At 36.2% G+C, this 14,406-nt stretch overlaps 1 protein-coding gene across 1 annotated transcript in view; it reads right to left on the bottom strand.

The window, feature by feature from the left end:
• FBXL20 (F-box and leucine-rich repeat protein 20) overlaps positions 1–14,406 on the bottom strand; it is a 109,084-nt gene that overhangs the window by 57,545 nt on the left and 37,133 nt on the right. Inside the window, exon 2 of the mRNA XM_008573594.1 lies at positions 10,484–10,545. Within this exon, the coding sequence (XP_008571816.1) occupies positions 10,484–10,545 (62 nt within the window). The remainder of the gene's footprint in view (positions 1–10,483; positions 10,546–14,406) is intronic.

Below are 14,406 nucleotides of genomic sequence, written 5' to 3'. Positions count from 1 at the left end.
TTACTAAGATTGCCTATAAAACAATTCTGCCTTCAAAAATATGTTCAATATAATTAAAAAATTAAGAATTCTCCCAGAATATTTTCTGAAGGATTATACACAACCTTTACATTTTAAAATACTTAAAAACTGCTCTAAAAAATCTTGAAATAGAACCAAAATAAATTATCAGTTAAAAAATGCAGTTCTAATTTTTTTCAGAGCTCTAAGTTTTATTTAGTCTTTTGTATAAAGTAAATTTACTCTATCTAGCATTCCATAATTGTAGTACAACTTTTCTTGATTAAGTACACATTCAACATGTATAAAAACTAATGATAATCAACATTCATTCCCTGAAGTAAGTGTAGCACAATTGAAACTATCTAATTCAATATTTTAATTCAGTACAAGGAAATCAATTACCATGTTCCTAATAAATCAGTGTTAATTGGTAACTTTATAATAAATACTCAAATCTGCCCCAGTATGAACCAGCATTAGATATTTAATTTGAATTTGAAATAGTTCTTGAAGGAACAATGCCTAGTTACAAGACTGACAATTTATTTAAAATGTCTGTGCCTTCCACTTAATTTCAAATTTATTTGTGTGTGTGTCTTTTGTTGGGACATAATTATTTTAAAATACTTTGAGACCAGGAGACTAAAATATTTAAATATATAATTATATGGAACTAAAGCTTTGTTCTACAATTAAAGAAATTGTTTAGGAAATGACAAGTGTATTAATATATTTAAATCCCCCCCAAATTTACAAAAAGCTGCTGTTTCTCCAGAACATCTTAGATGAGTGTACGCCATGAGTATTAAAATGTGTGTAGTCTAATACCTATGAATATCATTTTTTTTAATGTCTAAAAACGTTTTTAAATTTTTGAAGTAAAGATTGAGAAGCATATAAAAGATATGTATAAATGATATATGTACGTTTTAAAAATGTGAAAACATTTTTTAAAATTTTAAGTGAAGACTGAGAAGCATATAAAAGATAAATGGATCATTATTTGCCAGTCTTACCCAAGGACAATTCATTTGAGATAACAATGGTATAGAAATAAAGAACAGTAGTAGAGTTTTCTATATGCTTAATACTAAGACATTATATTGGGAAGTTATTATACATTCCCATTAGTACAGTACTCCCATTTATCTTGTCTAGATCTTCAAGCTCTCTAACTACTGTGAGTGGTAAGAATCCCCTTTTTTCAGACAGGTGAAGCATGTTTTGATAGAAATGCTGATCTATAATGAATAAAATAATAAAACTACTTTCCACAATCCACGCAGATCTATAATGAGTAAAATAATAAAACTACTTTCCACAATCCACACAGGAAACCAACCAACCAACAAAACTCAAAAGTCAACTTCATTAATTTACACCCCCCCACCTCAAAAGGCCAAGTCATTAGGTGTCTCTAGAGTTCTTTTAATTTTTTTTTTTTTTTTTTTTTAAAGATGACTGGTAAGGGGATCTTAACCCTTGACTTGGTGTTGTCAGCACCATGCTCTCCCAAGTGAGCCACGGGCCAGCCCTTAGAGTTCTTAATTATAACAGTGGTATGGGTTATTTTGTGTGCTTTCTAGGATTGAGTAAGTAAATATACTGTGGATAGAGTCATACAAGAGTACTTCAAAAAGTTCAAGGAAAGATTAATATTATCTTTTAATTCCATTTTTCCATGAACTTTTGGAAGCACCCTTTTATTTCTTCCTTAGAGAAAGGAGTTATAAACACGTAGAGGAGGAGGGCTAGAACCCTATGGTGTGAGATTGGGATTGGAGGTGTCAATAGGAACTGGGTATGTCTGCTTATGTAAGAGAATTATAAGTTTTAAATCTATCTATCCATATGTACAGACACAGATGTGAACAGATGTAAAATTGCAGAGATGTGTATGTATGCATCCCCCACCCCCACACTCAAACATATACTTCTTAGTTCTGTCTGATGACAGGGTCTGGAAGCAATGACACACCAGCAGCCATGAGCATACTTAGCATAGAGATCTTAACTTCTGAATACTATTCTCTAGTAAAAAAAATCCTAGGACTCCTTGTAGAAATGAGTGATTCCAGGACCGAATCAGGGAAAGTACAAGAAGAACCTGGAAGACTTTGTGCCAGAAAAGAAGGAAGTACTCAAAGAATGATGGGGATATATTCAAAGTACAAGAGCTTCAGCTGGAAGGGGTTCCTATTGGCTAAATCTGGAATAATTTGAGCATCAAAATAGTAATAACCTTGTAATAGGGATCACAAAGCGCTGAATAAAATAGAAATCCATGACTCCATACTGATATAAATAAATAAATAAATAAATAATGTAGAAAGGAAAGCTCTTCACAGTAGAATTTCAACTAATAAAATGTGGCAGCAATGGGGGAATTAGAAAATCACCATTTGGTAACTGCTACAGTTATAATGGTTTCAGGCAAGAACCAAAGTAGTGAATCAAAGTTTGACGACAGGGCCGACCCCGTGGCGCACTCAGGAGAGTGCGGCGCTGGGAGCGCAGCAGCGCTCCTGCCGTGGGTTCGGATCCTATATAGGGATGGCCGGTGCGTGGTGTGGCTGGTCACAAAAAAGATAAATAAAATAAAATAAAACAAAGTTTGACGACAAACAAGATATTTACAAAGTCTCGAAGTATTTTATCATAGGACATTCATTACCTACAAAGTAAAAAAGAATAGAAACATTACAGTGGAGAAATCTGGTACGTACCACCCTAACCAAATGACCAAAGTTAACATCACCAGACATCTTATGCCTACAATATGATATTCTGAGAAGGACACTACATTAGTTCTGTGGTATTCCTACCCAAAATGCATAAACTGAATTAAATCATGAGGAACATGCTACAAAATAATTGGCTTGTAAACTTCAAAACTGCTTATGCTGGGGCCGGCCCGGTGGCGCACTGGATAAGTGCGCCGCTTGGGAAGCGCGGCGGCGCTCCCGCCCGAGGGTTCGGATCCTACATGCGGACCGGTTCCCGCTCACTGGCTGAGCGAGGCGCGGGAGCAACACCAAGGGTTGCAATCCCGTTGCCGGTCCCCGGTCCGGTACGGGGGCAACACTGAGGGTTGCAATCCGTTGCCGGACATGGAAAAAAAAAAAAAAACTGCTTACGTTGTGAAAGACAAAGACTGAGGAATTGTTGCAAATTAAAGGCATCTATAGCAAGGTACAAATAAATACAATCCATGATCCTGGTTAAAGCCTGAACCAATAAGAAAGATACCCGCCCCATCCCTTTTACTATAAAGAACATTAATGGGACAACTGTAAAAATTGAAATACAGTCTGTAGATTAGATACCAGTACTCTATGAATATTTATTTCCTCACTTTGATTACTATAATGTAGTTATATAAGAGAATGTTTTTGTTTTTAGGAAATACTGAATCTTTCAGGGGTAAACACCGTCAAACTTACCTCAAATGGTTCAGGAAAAAATAGAGAAAAAAATGAGTAAAAGGTTAATATGTAGGGAATCCAAGTAAATGGTACAGGGAATTATTTTTAAATCTCTTCAGCAGATCTGAAATTATTTTCTTAAAATTAAAGAAAAAAGATGTAAAAAAAAAAAAAACAATAAAATTTCAAAGAGTAGGAGAAGTAAAAATACAAACAATAGCCACAAACATCTAATTGAGTCATCCTGTATTTTGCAATCAATTCCTATTTCCAAGCCTTGGTTGGATTTTCACGCAAAAACACATAAACTTCAGAAACAAAGAGATTATTAAAAAATAATTCAAGGGCTGACCAGTTAGCTGAGTTGGCTAGAGCACAGCTAACACCAAGGTCAAGAGTTTGGATCCCTGTACTGGCCTGACACCAAAAAAAAAGAAGAGTTAAATAGAGCCTGAGAAATGGTATGCATCCTCTCTGAGTAAAATGCACATTTGATCTTTCTGCTTACTTCAATTTCAAGAAGGCCAGAAAACTAAATGCTGGATAAGAACGATGCTGGTTTTCTGTTCTTTGATACATGAACATCTGCTAATTTGCACCTTAAAATTGAGAGATGGCTATTTTTTTTTTCCTTTTTGTCTTTTTTCGTGACCGGCAACGGATCGCAACCCTCAGTGTCGCGCCCGGACCGGACCGGGACCGGCAACGGGATCGCAACCCTCGGTGTCGCGCCCGCACCTCGCTCAGCCAGTGAGCGGCCGGTCTGTATGTGGGATCCGAACCCTTGGCGGGAGCGCCGCCGCGCTCCCAAGCGGCGCACTGTAGCAGTGCGCCACCGGGCCGGCCCCAAGAGATGGCTATTTTTGATAGTTTTGGAATCTCATCACATCATTTTATGGTCTATGAATAAAAAGTAGAGTCAAAAGTAATAATTCACACCCAATACTTTTATAGCATTTACTAAGTATCAGGCACTGTGTCCTCAATTTACAGCTGGTAAATGATAGAACGAGGGTAGTCAGATTCCAGTGTCTATGTTCTTAACCATTATGCTTTTAAAAGGAAGGAAAACACACACGCATTCATTTACTTTAAATTCCTGGCAGTTAAACTCAAGGAAAAACTATTGTAAATTATTAGTGGTATGAGTTTCCCTGAAAAGAATGAGACATACTGTGTGCAGAAAAGAGTTAACATAGCAGGCTTCAGAACACTATCTCTAGAAAGCTCTGATTGCAAGGTTAGCCCTTAGCTGGCATCTGAGAACTTGGATTTGGGGAGGGTTCCCACCGTTCCCTGATGAGCTTCTCCTGCAGACAACATTTCACATGCATTGTCACAACCTGTTGCTAGAGGAATTAAGTGCATCTTGTGTGACTCCACTGGAAAGAACTCTCGGAAGCTTGTGCCTGGTGTCCTCCGGACCTTACTCCATGCAACTTTTTTCCCTTTGCTGATTTTGCTTTGTATCCTTTTGCTATAATAAATCATTGCTGTGAGTATGACTATATGCTGAGTCCTGTGAGTCCTCCTAGTAAATCACCAAACCTGGGGATGATCTTAGGGACCCCCAACACAGCATGATTCTCTAATAGTTTAGACAAAGAAAAAAAAAATCCCAGCTAATCCCTTCTTTCCATTTAAGTTCATAAAGTTTATCTCCTACCCACTTATGTACATACATTATATATTATATCTCAATTATGATCCAATATTCCCAAGAGTTGAAAAAATATTGAAAAAATGTATATTCTTATAAGTAATAATAATCCTCATTCTGAAACTGCACTTTGCCTTATGGCTAAAAGAGCACTCGTGGGCTCAGTCTTATCACTTCATGTCATTTTTATAGTTATCAGTATCATCCTCTGAATGAATCTTTGAGAAACAAGTCACTTCACAGTAGCTCTTATGAAACACTGAGTCTCTGTCTTATAAACACTGACATTCATTTCTCAAGAGGTACCCCTAAATAACTACATACGGTCCTGCTCTGAAAAGAAGTACTGTCGATTCTAACTAAATTTCACATTATGCAAACAGTGGCTTCCAGCTTGCTAAACCATTAATAATAAACTCTGTTTCAAAAGGGAAGGAGGAGAATCAGTAAATAAGTTAAAGTTAAATGGAAACAAGAACACTTGCTTAATTCATTGGTAGCTTGGCTGTAGCCTTGCATATACAAGGAACTTGTATGATCCTAACACAATTCTTCTTTTTGTTGGTTAATATATGCCGAATAGAATGCTGTAATATTTAACTGAAAATCTAACCAAACCAAAAGGCTGTATATTTACTAAATTGTATTTTTAAAAACAGCTAGTACAGAGACATGGTATGAAATTCAAAAGACACACACACACACACACACACAAACTAAAAAGACAGAAAAGCTGAGCAACAAAATAAGTAATGATAGTAACAACATAATAAACCAAATATCCATGAGTCTAAACTATAAATAACTAAATGGAACAGAAAGGAAAGCTCTTCCTTACAGCAGAATTCCAATCAATAAATGTTGAAAGGATTGTGCAAATAGAAAATCTTGGCAAATGCTATAGTATTAACTGTTTCAGGTAACATCAATGGATGTTAAAATATTTATTAATTACAAAGAGAAAAATAATTTTACAGTGGGTAAACTGAAAGACACCATCTTAACTACATGACCAAAGTTAATATCACCAGCAACAAGCACACTGACATCATATGCCTTCTGTTATGATACATGGAAAAGGGCATAACACCGTTTCTATAATATACTTGCCAAAATGCATAACCTGAATTTAATTATAAGGAAACAACAAAGCCAAACTGAAGGACAATGCTGTGGTTTGAATGTCCCCAAGCTCATGTTGGAACTTAACCTCCAATATGGTGGCGGAAACCGAGGCCTTTAAGAGGTGATTGGATCTTGAGGACCATGCCCTCGTGAATGGATTGATTCATTCATGGAGTAATGTGTTGACGGCTTAATGGGTGTGGTTCTGCTGGCTTTATAAGGATAGCAAGTGAGAAGGTTAGCTTTCCCTGCTCAGTCCATTCTCACCATGTGACACCTTACGTTGCTGTAGAGAATCACCACCAAGAAGGCCCTCTCACCAGATGAGCTCCCTGAACCTCGGACTTCCTAGCTTCCAAACTGTAACAAATAAATTTCATTTCTTTATAAATTACCCCCATTTCAGGTATTCTGTTATAAGCAACAGAAACGGACTAACACACAGACATTCTATAAAATAACTGACGAATGCTCTTCAAAATATCAAAATTAAGGGCCAGCCCATGGCTCACTTGGGAGAGTGTGGTGCTGATAACACCAAGGCCAAGGGTTTGGATCCCTATATAGGGATGGCCAGTAGCTCACTTGGGAGAGCATGGCGCTGACAACACCAAGTCAAGGGTTAAGATCCCCTTACTGGTCATCTTAAAAACATGGCGCTGACAACACCAAGTCAAGGGTTAAGATCCCCTTACTGGTCATCTTAAAAACATGGCGCTGACAACACCAAGTCAAGGGTTAAGATCCCCTTACTGGTCATCTTAAAAAAAAAAAAAAAGTATCAAAATTAAGACTATGGAAGTGTCCCAGATTAAAGGAGACTATGGAGGCATGACAATTTAATGGAATGTGTAATCCTGGATTGGAGCCTGGGCCAGAAGAAGGATATTACTGGGACAATTGAGAACTTTCAAAAATGTCTGTAGATTAGTTAATAACACTGTATCAGTGTTAATTTGATTCTCATAACTATATTGTTGAGATATAAGATGCTAATACTTGGAGGAGCTAGGGTATACCTGAATTCTTTGTCCTGTTTTAACAACTTTTTGTGTTAAGTATGACAGTATTTCAAATACTTAAAAATAATACTTAAAAATAAGAACATCTCAAAGAAAGATACAGAAAAGCATAATGAAAGTAAGTTTTTCTTGTATTCCTGTCTGCCAGCTACCCAGTTTCTGTTACATTATTTGCTGTTTGCAATCTTCCAAAAGGAATTTATACTATATACTTAAAGTGAATATTAAATTTTACAGTGAATTTTAAAGTGAATATTAAAAATTACAAAATGAATTTTTAAAAATTACAAATGCCACAGATTGAATTTATTAATATTTACAATGACCAACTGTTAGTGTAATGTCTAGTGTAATGTCAAAGAAACCAAGAAAGCCTCTTTTCTATTTGGCTTTAATGACTTAAAGTTTAAACCAACTGTTTTAAATATTTAAATGTATTCACAAGTAGTATGCTTATGGTATCAAATCAGTTTCCTTGCTTCCCAGTACATAAATTTCACTTTGTCTCCAATTTAGGAAGGAACTTGTTTCCAACATTAAGTTCAGATTTGGTTGTCAGCAACTCAAGCTCATTTCCCCATCAAAATCATAAGTGGTAGTTAGGTTCCCTGCTTAGCTTAGAAAGGAGCCAATTTAACTCATAATGTACACAAGGGTCAGGTCCAATATAACACATGTAAATTAGAACTAAACTGTCATTGATAAAATATGTTGCTACACATAAAATACCTCCAGAGTTGCAACTTGAGAAGTCAGGCACATATCTTCTTTCTTCAATATCCTCCTTCTCCCAATCCCTCAGCTCATGGTAACTTCCTACACCCAAACCCTGGCATGGTAATGTGCTAAGCTGAATGGTGGAGGTAGTGCTAGAATACAGTTATATAACTCTACACTGTAACCAATACTGAAGAGTGAGGAGGACAGGCGGAATTAAGGAAAGAAGGTTCATAGAGGGCTGTATGTACATATGGTAAGTTAAAATACTATTCACATATATTAACGCATTCCCTTCCCTATATATTTCCCCACTCCATCAATGTTAGACTTAGCTGTGTGACTTGCTTTGGGCAATGGAATGTAAGCAGACGTGATGTATGCCACATACAAGCAGAACTCCAAAATCACTTAGGTAATCTAGCTTGGTCTCCTGCGTGCCTGCCCTCAGCCTTAGAGAAAAAGCCACGGAGATTTGAGAGCTGTTTGTGGTAGGAAAAGCTGGTTGATTCCGGAATTTCTCTTCATCCAATTTCCCCTGCAATGTCATCTGTCTGTTAACTGTAGACCTTCTAGCTCATCAAAATTTACTACAGTGAGATCAGAAATGGTGACAAAACTAGAAAGGGCAAGGGTGGGCAATGCTTTTGAATTACAGAAAATGAATTACAGAAAATGTTATCCATAGTACTCTCAATCTCTTGACTGGATTTCTTTAGTAGACTTCTATTGCTTCCCACTCCTATCCCCCAATTTGGTCTTTGCATAGTAGCCAGACTAATCCTTTAAAAATATAAAGCAGAGTACATGGAGTCTTGCAAGCCATAGTATGAAATTTGTGGTGAAAACAAAAAAGCTCTAGAAGAAATAAAATATAAAAAAGTAAGCCATAACAGGGTGGGGCCAGTTACCAGAGTCAAGTAATTTCCCTAAATCTTAGTGAGTCTTTAGTAAACTTCTATAGTACAAAATAATATTTAATGCCTCAAATAATGGCACTATCATAAAAAAATTAAACTATGTCTTAGTGCACTCAGTTTACAGTAACAGCGAACAACAAAACCTATTTAAAAATATTTCCCAAACCCCCGGGCTCCTGAGCCAGGGGGTGGGGGCTGCCCTCGTCTGCACCCAGGTGAGTTACAAGGGCCTGAGCCATGGCCCTCCACCCCGCCACCCCACCGTGGGCCTCAGCCACCTCCATTCCCTCTCCCACCCAGCAACCAACCAGGCCAGCAAAGGAGCCAGTCATGGGCTACCCTGCCCCATGACCCCACCCTATGACAACAACTCAGAATGTAAAATAAAAAAATAAATAAAAACTAAAAATGTAAACAATAAATTTAAAAATATTTCTCTTTAAGATGGCTAAAATTTCACTGAAATTTCAGGAATACTCAAGATATTCTCCAATGGCTTTGTGTAGTCAAATGGTAAATAGTATTATTTGAACTACAGATGAGAAGTATGCATTGCTACCATGGAAAATGCATTCCAAGTTCAATTCACTTATTTTTTCTCAGCATCTCCAATGTGTAAGGTTTACAGGATATATAAATATAGGATATTTCATAGGACTTACAGGATATTTAACAGGACACAAATATTTACAGGGTAATATAGTCTTGGCTTACAAGTATATTGCAATCTGTTGGAGGACTCAGATGTGTAAATACTAAAGAATGCCAGGACTACTCCTCTTTACCAGTAATAGAGCAGAGATTATTTTCTACCCTGAAGCAGACATGGAAGGATCATAGGCTAGACTGCAGTATATGCCCCTGAGCACGGTAACTTGTGAAGTTCTAACATTTGCAAAAGAGAATGTATCTCTGTTTCTCACTCATGATATTGTACATAAATGAACAAAGAATGTTATGATTAAGTGCCCAAATAATTCAGGGGCTCTGAAAATAACTCCCCTGATGCCAGTTTCTCCTTAGGTGATTCCTAAGTCAAATGTCTGTAAATTAGGCGCTGTGTGTTTTATGTTACAGGAAATACCAAAATGTAGTTACTACATGTTAAAAATAAGGGTGGTAAAACCATAAGTGTGATATAGGAACATGTTTCAAATTAACTTTTGCTTTATTTTTAAAATAAAGGGCTATAACTCTTCCATATAGCTGCTCAGTATATGTAATACTCTGTTCCAAATGTAATGTCCACAGGCACAGTTTGATACTGTAAATGGGGAGTGGGAGGAAGGAATGAATTAGAACCACTCTCCAATACAATAGATAAAAAACACTACCTTTTTCACATTATATACAAGAATAGGAAAAAGGGAAAAATTAGTAAACAAAATCATATATATATGGAAGGGGAAAAATTACTACTAAATTAACCTTTCAAATATCTTGATTCATATCTAGGAAATGCAGAATAAGATTAATAAAAGAATACATTTTAAAATTCAGTTAATACAGATACTACACTTATATGAAAATTAGCAACAAGTCTAAAAGTTTTTAAATAGGTAAATATGAGATGCACAAAAAAGCCAGCATAAAATTAGCATTCAGACTTACCGTAATAGGAGTTCTTTGGGAAGTTTTTTGTTGATTACAGCTTCATCGCTATTTGAGAACATCTGCAAAAACAAAATCATTATGTCAAGGATTACTTAACATTTTATTACGTTCAACAGTTTAGAAGCAATTCTCTCAGGAGAGGTTAAAAAAAAAGTATAGTGGGTGTTATAAGCCAAAGAATTATCAGAGACTCTTTGGGCAAAAAAACATCTTTGAGGCATTTAATTCACTTCCTGTTTTTAAAGAAAAAGAACTAGTAGCTGTCAAAAGGATGCTATCGCCCAGGCACAGTTTTATGTGGTTTTTCATGTCTTAAGGTTTTTAATCTTCATATCATCCCTATTATCTTCACTATACAAATCAGAAAACTGAGTCACAAAAGGTTTACTACTCAATGTCACATCACTATGAAGTGATTATTTTAAAATCTATTAAGGTGATTCAAGGGAATCATTATGCAGTATGTATATTGCATATAATGAAACACCACACTGTACCCCACAAATATGCACAAGTAAATGTTAAAATATTTTGAATGAAAAATAATAAATAAATAAGGTGATTTCCCTAAACCTGGCTCAAATCTACATGTCCAAGTAGGTGTTCAGAAATCTAGACTAGGGAACATTCTCTTTTGTATTTTATATATCATGCAGAGAAACAATAATGCTTCATAACGACCACCATAAGCATTCTTGATGCATGCAAGCAATCATTTAACAAATTAATCATGGGCCGGCCCGGTGGCGCACTCGGTAGAGTGCGGCGCTTGGGAACACGGCAGCACTCCCACCGAGGGTTCGGATCCCATATAGACACCGGTCCGCTCACTGGTTGACACCGGTCCGCTCACTGGTTGAGCGCGGTGCGGGCACGACACCGAGGGTTGCGATCCCGTTACCGGTCACGAAAAAAGACAAAAAGGAAAAAAAAAAATTAATCAAATTACTTACAATGGGTACTTTTAAACAGAGCCACCATTTTTGCCACAGAGATCATGACTATATGCTTGTCTAGTAAGCTATGTGTAAAAAAGAGGAAAAAAACAAAACAAAACAAAACCCAAATACCTATACCCCACAAAAAGCATGGTAAAAACAGCATGTACATATCTCAATGACGCTGAGAGAAATGTGTTCAATCCCTGCTATTAAGTATTGCAGAAATTCCTCTTGACCTCAGGCAATGAATCTTACTGAATACCCCTGTAACTATCAGGCACTTTTCTAGGCAATGAGATACAAAGAAAATAAGAAATTACCTCTGTCCTTAAGGAGCTTTGCTCTCCAATGAAGAAAACGGAAATAAGCAAATAATTTACTAATTATTAGAGACAGATGACAGAGGTATGTGAAACAAAGGATGGTACAACTGTGTCTTAAAGGAAGGCCAGAAGTTAGCTAGGAAAAAGGGGGGAGATAACAATATGTACAAAAATAATGGAGTCATAGATGAAGGTCCTGGTATTTCACGGTGATTGAAACAAGTAATGGAAGGGAAGCAGAAGAGGAAGGAAAGCAGTGAAGAGAATATATTCGCCCCCTGAATCTCAGACATTTAAAGAATAATTTGAACTAAATGGAAAGCTCTGTGAGGATAGGGAGCATGCCATGTTTGCCATTATTTCCAGGGTTGAGCACGGAGCCTGATACATGGTAGGAACTCAATAAATCTAATGAATAAATTGTTAAGTGAATGGTGGGTGATGAAAACTTTGTATACCAGGCTAGAAATTTGAAACACCACTGTAGGGAAGAGGAACCTAAAGAAATTAAACTCTGGACTGGTAGCAAGGAGATAAATCCATGGAAATCATAGTCCAAGAAAAAAATGATGCAGGTCTCTGCAAGATTACACGGGAATGAAGAGAAGAAACTGGAAACGGAAACAATTTTTAAAGCAACAGTATTTGGTGAGAGAAAGTTGGATCACTTAGCAAGTTTCAGTGCAACAAACAGACTACAGAAGTAATAATTTACTGACTGACAATTACATTTTTTGGAAAATTATCTTATGCCAAAGAATAATCTGCTTCTCTATAATTTCCACACATTAGTAGAAGATATTTAAAAAGCAAAAAATCTAATCCCTTCCCTATAAGGCACTCTTTCAAAATGAAACTATCACATTTCCTCCTAAACAAGCTTTGGTTCTTCTAATTTTCTCAAATAACATGGTTTCTAAGACGCTGCACCATTGCAGTCATTCTTCTCTGGGTAAACCTGTAGGTCAACAATAAATAAAGTTGTAATGTATTTAAAAAGCTAAATAATCAAAGACTGATATAAATAACTTCTTGCAAAGATAGCTGAAATATCAAAGATTGTAACATAGGAGATTTTTCAGAGTTAGATAGCAAACAACACACATCTTAAGCTTGAGATCTCTGGGGAAAAAATGAAGTCTGTAAATGCAAAATAATATCACTAAACACCCAATCTACTAGAACTATGCCCAACTCAAATTCACAAAAAGTAAAACATCATCATTTTTATATTAGAAATGCTCAGCACTTCATTTTGTACATTCAAAGTATTTTATTAAATGCCACGTCTCACCTAATAAGGCACTCTGCTCCTTTGAACAAATGCAATAATATAAATTAATAAAATAATAAACACACTATATGTTGTTCACATGACTTCTACAACTGCAGATAAAAAACAAACAAACAAAACATCACAGTCAACAGCTACTTTTTTCCCTTGCTGCAGTCTGCATAGACTGAAGGCTATTGCCTCTGTTGGAGTATGAAGGTATATGAAGGGAAAAAGGAACAGACAGTACCCTAGGAAGATTTGGGAAACACCGTCTGTCCAGATTTATATTTCCTTCCTCTTCCTTCTCCACGTAAGTATCCTACTCCAAGTTTGTGAGAAAGGACTAGATCAGTGGTTCACAAAGTGTGGTCCCCTGACAAACAGCATCAGCATCAACCAGGAACTTGCTAGAAATGCAATTCTCAGGCTATACCCCAGACCTATAGAAATAGAGACCGGGGGGAGCAAGGTAGGAGGGATAGAGGGGCAATATGTATATACCTCCAGGTGATACTAATGTGCCCTAAAGTTTGAGAACCAACGGACCAGATAAAGTATATTAAGAATCTCAGGACTCAAGAAATTATAGTTCTAACAAACAACCAGAATGTTTTACCACCTGAAGTGACATAGTAATGACGCATAGAAAATAATCCTAGAGGTAGACACACAATAACATTAGATGTTTTCTAGGAAACCCAAATAGTTTCTGCTCTTGTTCACGCTATTATATGTAAAACAAATGTTTCACAGAAGCAATAGAAGATATCTGTTTTAGATTTTTTACTACTTCAGCTGAATCCAAATTCTAGGTATCCAAATTCTATGCAAAAATATAAACGGTGTGAGACAACTTAGATCAAGGCTATAATGAATCACAATAAATTTATGAAGGATTTTAAATATAATAATTGTTGAGGAAGTAACTTCAAACTTTTGACATTCTTAGGTAATCTGGTTTTATATCATAACGTATTTTCATAATTTATCCACAAACAATTATAAGAAGTCAGGGGTAAAACATGGGAGCAACTAGATTGTTCTCTCCTTTCTGTTTCAAGGAAAGAAAACATTGCCTAAACAAGCAAATATTGCAGCAACGAGGTCCTCTAGAGGTAGGACACTCTTAAATATTCAGATTTTTAAAAAGCTAAATGAATTGGTATGTCATACTTTAGCATAGACTACTGACTTGTATAAAACTGTAATTGTTTTTATATAAATTACATAGCAGAGAATTATAACTTTGAAACTACTGTGTCAAACTGGAATTACATCATCTAACAGAGTTCCTGAATATTAAGAAGCATATATATATATATTTTCTTAGCCTTTCTGGTCAGTTTTTAAATCTGTTTGGCATAGACTGGGAATTAGTTT

Source organism: Galeopterus variegatus, unplaced genomic scaffold, assembly GCF_000696425.1.
Source record: "Galeopterus variegatus unplaced genomic scaffold, G_variegatus-3.0.2 Scaffold938, whole genome shotgun sequence".
Lineage (NCBI taxonomy): Eukaryota > Metazoa > Chordata > Mammalia > Dermoptera > Cynocephalidae > Galeopterus > Galeopterus variegatus.
Note: the sequence above shows the minus strand (reverse complement) of the source record. Positions and strands in the feature narration are given on the sequence as shown.